General features: G+C 51.2%; 2 protein-coding genes across 2 annotated transcripts; both read left to right on the plus strand.

Moving 5' to 3' along the window:
- Positions 1 to 614: 614 nt before the first annotated feature.
- LOC119399869 (V-type proton ATPase 16 kDa proteolipid subunit c-like) lies at positions 615 to 2,410 on the plus strand. Its single transcript, XM_037666746.2, has 2 exons — positions 615 to 1,029; positions 2,165 to 2,410. Exons 1-2 carry the CDS (start codon positions 782 to 784, stop codon positions 2,376 to 2,378), a joined length of 462 nt encoding a protein of 153 aa, XP_037522674.1. The 5' UTR covers positions 615 to 781; the 3' UTR covers positions 2,379 to 2,410.
- Positions 2,411 to 4,692: 2,282 nt separating this feature from the next.
- LOC119399870 (V-type proton ATPase 16 kDa proteolipid subunit c-like) lies at positions 4,693 to 6,293 on the plus strand. Its single transcript, XM_037666747.2, has 2 exons — positions 4,693 to 4,845; positions 5,976 to 6,293. The coding sequence occupies exons 1-2, from the start codon at positions 4,744 to 4,746 to the stop codon at positions 6,291 to 6,293; spliced, it is 420 nt and encodes a 139-aa protein (XP_037522675.2). The 5' UTR covers positions 4,693 to 4,743.
- Positions 6,294 to 6,554: the final 261 nt, after the last annotated feature.

Here is a 6,554-nt window from a genome sequence, read left to right on the forward strand (position 1 = left end):
TAATGGCGGCCGAGAACTACTGATTTGCATACAAAGAATGGTTTCGTTCCCACCTTTACCCCCGGAAAGCCGAGGACCAAAGGCCGGCCGTTGTGACAAGTGCGCCATAATTTTTTTCATTTTTGCATCTATCCACCTTTTTTTACGATGCCACGGCATATGCGCTCTTCCCCTAGCGGAAAAGTCACGAAGCGCCTCTTGATCTCGGAGGCTGTCGTTCAGGCGATACCGGTTATCCCGGCCCCTACCAAAACGGCAGATATGCCAGCACAGGAAAATGTTTTGCTTAGGCCTCAACCTTAGGCCTCAAACTTGTTTTCCTTAGGTCTAAACCCGGGGGGGGGGCTGCAGTTCAACTTGGCCCCCTCCTTTAATATAACCCTGTGGTCACATATTAGTAGGAGTACATCGTACCAGTAAATGACACTTGTTGAATGTTATGAACATACAATCACGCGTAACAAGCCATAAGGCCCTCACCGAAATCGCTCTGCGCCGACGACATAGCAGTATCATCATCATCGTCATCGTCCCAAGGAACAACAACGCGGGCACACACCCTAACGGGCAAAGGTGGTTTTGACAGCGTGCGCGTCGCAGATGAAAGACGAAAAGGAAGACGCAAGAACGCGAAGGTCACGGCAGTGGAAACCACATCGAAACGTGGAAGACGTCTGCCGTGAGGTCTAGGTTCTCGTCGAGTCGGAGGACACCCTGATGTGAGACCGCAAGCAGCAGCAGCAGCCACAGAGGGGCGACTGAGCGCCGGCCTGACATCGTCATGGAGGACAAGGAGCCACCGTACGCGCCCTTCTTCGGCATCATGGGCGCCGTGGCGGCGATAGCGTTCAGTGCGCTGGGTGCAGCTTACGGCACTGCCAAGTCCGGCGCGGGCATCGCCGCCATGTCGGTGATGCGTCCCGAACTCATCATGAAGTCCATCATCCCGGTCGTCATGGCCGGTATCATCGCGATCTACGGACTTGTCGTGGCGGTACTCATCTCCAGCGCGCTGAGCGCTTCATACAGGTACATCTATACGCGTGCATTTTTACTCGCGATATCGCGTGCTTTTCTCTGTCGTATTTGCTCATATAGGCAGATTTCTGGAAGATGCTTGTGGCACGCTGAACTGTTTGTTTCTTACGAGATGCATTCATCGGCAACTAATCTGGTTTTCTAGAACCAGTCTCTGGCGTCGTGATCTCGTTATAGTTTCTGTATATCTGATTATGCGTCAAGGGGCGCTATTTAATTGAGTTACGGCTAGGTGGCGTGACCGCCGCCCGATCAGAAGGGTACAGCCCCATCCATCCATACGTAAACATAATAAAGACCATGATAAAGACAGAGGATTGTATGCAAAATAAGAGAGAGCTGCGACGCTAGACTACATGTAGTAGATGGATTAACAGATGATTTTAATGAAAGAGCTGTCGTAGCAGCCCCGTTCCAAATGAAATGCTAATTAGCATCATCGCGCGTGCGATTGTCGTATGAGTGCATGTTGTTTAATCAGCCAGGCACGTGACAGTTACGCGCGTTGGGGCTCATCAATGCCCGCGCGCATCGACACCCTAACGTGCGTTACCTCATAGCGCGCCCTGGGCGCACGATCGGAAGTGCTGAAACTTGCACAATAACTCTACACCGCAGTTTTTGGGTTCGCCTTAAAAAAGGACCTCTTTTCAGTACTGAAATAGGGGGAAAACAGTTGGGAAGCAATGTAGAATATAAGAAATGCCATTTAAGGGTATCATAAACGCGATATACAAACTAGAAGATAAGTTTTTAAAAAATCCGTTAGGAAGCGGTTACGGCTTGAATGACTAGGTGCCCCTGGACGCTTATAGCACTGGCTATAGTTCGCTAGCGTTGGCCAACTGCTCGCTTATGTCGGCCAACTGTTCCCTAATGTTTGCTTAGGGTTGACTACTTCTGGTTAGCGTCTGGCTACTTCTGGCTCTTTGCGCAAATTCGCCGCAACCTTTTTACTCGGTAAAAACACACAACCTCCCCACCGAAACACCTTGCCACCGCCTCGCCCGGTGATCAGTAATCCGCGGACACAGTACACGCTGCCCACGTGTTTTCTCGGGTACATCCTCTCCAGCGGAGGGAGACTTGATCAATGAGCAATGATCCGCACTTTGTACTGGTGCAGGCTGTACCACTCCTTTCTGCACCTGGGCGCCGGGCTGAGCGTCGGTCTGAGTGGCTTGGCCGCGGGCTTCGCCATCGGCATAGTCGGGGACGCCGGTGTACGCGGCACGGCGCAGCAGCCTCGGCTCTTCGTCGGCATGATCCTGATCCTCATCTTCGCCGAGGTGTTGGGTCTGTACGGGCTCATCGTAGCACTCATCATGTACTCACGTTAGTACAACCCTTCACCACCCTAAAGGCCTGCGTCGTCGTCGTCGTCAACAGGGGGGCCGAAAGGACGGCTTGCCAAAGCGTGTCTGGCAACGTCCAGGAGACTTCTAGAAGGACGGGTTTCATCAACAACTGTTCGGAAGCACGGCTCCGACACGGACAACTGTTCTTTTTTTGTTTCATTTGTTGATGTCAGTTGTGCGCGGACTGCGAGCGGACAGTGGATCAGTCCAGTGTGTGCAAGGACGCCAAACAGGGTCGTCAAACAGTGGGACGTCTCTGTAGGATAAAAGTGTGCTGTTCCGTACTGCCCCGGCCTTAAAAAGAAAACTCAGTGCAGGCATCCAACGGGTGAAACTACGAAAGTCTTGAAGCCTAGGTGAGACGGTGTGGACATTTACTGCAACACAGTGGAGAGTTTTAGTCAATGACCACAACAGACTCACCAATGATGTCCGCGTGGCCTATATTGGCCCTTGTTACCATTTCTCCGAATTTTTTTTCTTTTTAGGGAAAGTGTTTTTAGGACTGGGACTATGTTGAAAAGTTTGCGCCTTTGTTTTCTTGTTCATTTTGTGTGAGAAAATAAACCACGTTCTCTTCGTGAAATTTCTAGGGAGGATGCCATTTCTCCCCATCTTCCGCATATACCGATTTAGTTTTTCGCTTCAATTCGCTATACACCATTGCAGCCAGGCCAGCGTGACGCCCATCGCGTACGTGCATACTTTGGAATGGGCGGGAAGACACTCAGATTTAGAACACAGTGAGAGCACCGTTATTCCGCTGTTTGGCCAGTTAATTATAAGTGGGTGAAGTGGGTAACCCCCTCCCACTGATGCCCTTACGCAGTGTAATGACGAGGTTTAGGGGGGGGGGCGCCTTCCCTGCCCCTCCCCCCCCTGTGCGCACGCCGATGGTAGTAGTAGTAGTAGTGGTAGTAGTAGTAGTAGCAGTAGTAGTAGTAGTAGTAGTAGTAGTAGTAGTAGTAGTAGTAGTAGTAGTAGTAGTAGTAGTAGTAGTAGCATACATGAATGTCGGAGCCCCTCCCTGAAAAAAAAAAACTGTACCCGCACCTGATTCCAATCCACGCCAACGCATGTGAGCGCGCGACCCACGTGAAAAGTTACCCGATTCATTCGAGTCTTCTTCAAGTTCTTCAAGAAAGAAGAAGAGGAAGAAGAACTTTGACTGTCGCAACGAAGCGAGAGAAGAGCTCCCGCCTGCACATATTGTGCGCCGTCATCGTGAGGCTGCATTCAGCGCTGTTATGGTCGTGTGAAAAACGCGCAACGCATCTGAAACGACGCTCTTGCGAGAGGCTTCATCTGGTTCACGAAGGGCACGCGATACTCGGAGGACACGCACAACGCCTTAACGGTGGTAAGTTTATAGCTGTGAACTCGCGTAAGACTAATCGATATTTGTGTTGTGCATCGTGTTTTCAATGCGCTCAGAAGTTGCGTAGTAAGAGAGAGATGTAACAATAGATAGATAGATAGATAGATAGATAGATAGATAGATAGATAGATAGATAGATAGATAGATAGATAGATAGATAGATAGATAGATAGATAGATAGATAGATAGATAGATAGATAGATAGATAGATAGATAGATAGATAGATAGATAGATAGATAGATAGATAATAATATCTGGGGTTTAACGTCCCAAAACCACGCTATGATTATGAGAGACGCCGTAGTGGAGGGCTCCGGAAATTTCGACCACCTGGGGTTCTTTAACGTGCACCTAAATCTAAGTACACGGGCCTCAAACATTTTCGCCTCCATCGAAAATGCAGCCGCCGTGGCCGGGATTCGTAGATAGATAGATAGATAGATAGATAGATAGATAGATAGATAGATAGATAGATAGATAGATAGATAGATAGATAGATAGATAGATAGATAGATAGATAGATAGATAGATAGATAGATAGATAGATAGATAGATAGATAGATAGATACCTCACCAACTTTGAACCCTATTTACCTTCCCACCTTGAATTTCCCCCTTCTCACACCCCCAATGTAGGGCAGCATCTCACACATTTTGTGTTTCTCTCCTTAAAGCCTCACCCTTCAAACCCTAACCCCAAACCTGTGCAGTCTCGTTGGCCAATCCCCCATAGCGGGTACGAGCCACACGCTCGGCGGGAAAGAAGAAGAACGCCTCTTTCTCTGCGTTCCCGCTGCGACCCGCAGGTCTCGTCAGACGAAGGTGCTCCTGCTCACAAGGATAAGCCTCTCGAAGACACGTCAAGAGTCGACATGGCCGCCAACGCTCCGGAGCGCGTCGTGACCGCCCTGGTGGCCCTGTCGGGCGAGGAGCAACACGAGCCGCTGTACGCGCCCTTCTTCGGCATCATGGGCGCCGTGTCCGCCATGTCCCTGTGCGCACTGGGCGCATCGTACGGCACGGCCAAGGCGGGCGCCAGCATCTCCGCCATGTCGGTGATGAAGCCCGAGGTAAAAACCAGGGTTGTGTTGTGAACGTGTTGGCCGATCGTCCGAGTGTGAACACGTCCTAACTAGGCGTAGACCGGGCCAGGGGGGGGGGGGGGAGGTCGGAAGCCCTCCGCAAATTTCAGTTTTGCATGTGTATATATACACGCACACATACAAACAAACGCACGAACATACGTAAAGCATGGTTGAACCCCTTCCCATCCCCCCTCCTCCCAACCCGGAAAAAAATTTCAGGCTTCGCTTCTGGTCCTAACTTTTCCATCGAGAGGCCAATCTGAGTATTGTGTTGCGGTCTAGGTATAGAGGCCAGATAGCTAGCCAGGCAAATGTTGGTAGGAGAAGATAAGAAACGCTAATCGCATTGAATCATCATTTTAAATCTTCGCTCTCGTCCTGCGCCTCTTACGTCTACCTTTTTATTGCGATGGAAATTACATGGACACTTCAGGAGCGTTTTTGCCGTCGCCGTGATGTTCCGTATAAAGCCCAAGGCCGGATAACATCGCCCCGCGCGTCGTATGTTCTGCGTGCGAGTGAAAGCGTACGAGGACAGCCGACGATCGCGGCTCAAGCGGAGAGGAAACGTGGCGGCCGTGTACGTCGCGCGCAAGGCCCATTGGGGCCCATAGCAACCGCGTGCTTTGATCGACCGAGCATGGTCGCGCGCGCTCTGTCTTGACAGGGATCGGCAGACGGCTCACAGTTCTGTGCATGTATGATGTGTTCTTCCCCACTGTTGGCGTTGAAGCGATAGCACGATGGTCGTTTCGCTCGTTGCAGCGGCCAGCGTTTTGATGAGTTAACGCGACCAGGTGGGGGACCTGGGTTTTTTTTTACCGTGCATCTAAATCCAAGGGCCTCAAGCATTAGTATAGTAGTCACGCAGATCACGTGACAATAGGGGGAATGAACAAATAATAAACCGAATGATGATGATAATGATGCTTTTCAAATAAGTACAACGAAATGATGATGATGATGATGCTCGAAATGATTATCATGATGACTTTCTTGTGCCGGTAGTCTCATGCAGCTTGGCTGTCCGACGGTTTTCGTGGCGTCGAACTGGCAGATTTTTTTCTTCGCACTTTTCTTTCATCCATCTTCCTCTCGCGCTGCTTTAACTGCAGCTGATCATGAAGTCGCTGATCCCGGTGGTCATGGCCGGCATCATCGCCATCTACGGCCTGGTGGTGGCCGTGCTCGTGTCGAGCGGCCTGGGCGCCCACTACAAGCTGTTCACCTCCTTTCTGCACATGGGCGCCGGCATGAGCGTCGGCGTGAGCGGCATGGCGGCCGGCTTCGCCATCGGCGACGTGGGCGACGCCTGCGTGCGAGGCTGCGCCCAGCAGCCGCGCCTGTTCGTCGGCATGGTGCTCATACTCATATTCGCCGAAGTGCTCGGCCTCTACGGGCTCATCGTGGCTCTCATCATGTTCTCGCGGTGAAACAATAAAGATCTCAACACCAGAAAAATTTGGGCAGCTACGCGCTATAGCGGTGCGAAGACTGAGGAGCTGGTGACCTTCCCCTCCTATTTAGATGCGAAGTATCTTAAGGCGGAGCTCAATCCGGTGGTGGTGGTGGTGGTGGTGGTGTGCTGCGTGACCACCCTTACTGCGCATGCGCATACCCTCTCCACACACCTCCTCTCCACTCACCCTCTCCCCTTCCCCTCACCACTTTCCCTCTCCCCCTTCCCCTCTCCA

Source organism: Rhipicephalus sanguineus, chromosome 7 (assembly GCF_013339695.2).
Source record: "Rhipicephalus sanguineus isolate Rsan-2018 chromosome 7, BIME_Rsan_1.4, whole genome shotgun sequence".
Lineage (NCBI taxonomy): Eukaryota > Metazoa > Arthropoda > Arachnida > Ixodida > Ixodidae > Rhipicephalus > Rhipicephalus sanguineus.

Excerpts from the sequence above, each read along its gene's own strand:
- LOC119399869 (XM_037666746.2), top strand. The coding sequence starts at position 782 with ATGGAGGACAAGGAGCCACCGTACGCGCCCTTCTTCGGCATCATGGGC. Across the intron at positions 1,030-2,164 it reads GCGCTGAGCGCTTCATACAG|GCTGTACCACTCCTTTCTGC; the intron begins GTACATCTATAC and ends GTACTGGTGCAG.
- LOC119399870 (XM_037666747.2), top strand. The coding sequence starts at position 4,744 with ATGGGCGCCGTGTCCGCCATGTCCCTGTGCGCACTGGGCGCATCGTAC. Across the intron at positions 4,846-5,975 it reads TGTCGGTGATGAAGCCCGAG|CTGATCATGAAGTCGCTGAT; the intron begins GTAAAAACCAGG and ends CTTTAACTGCAG.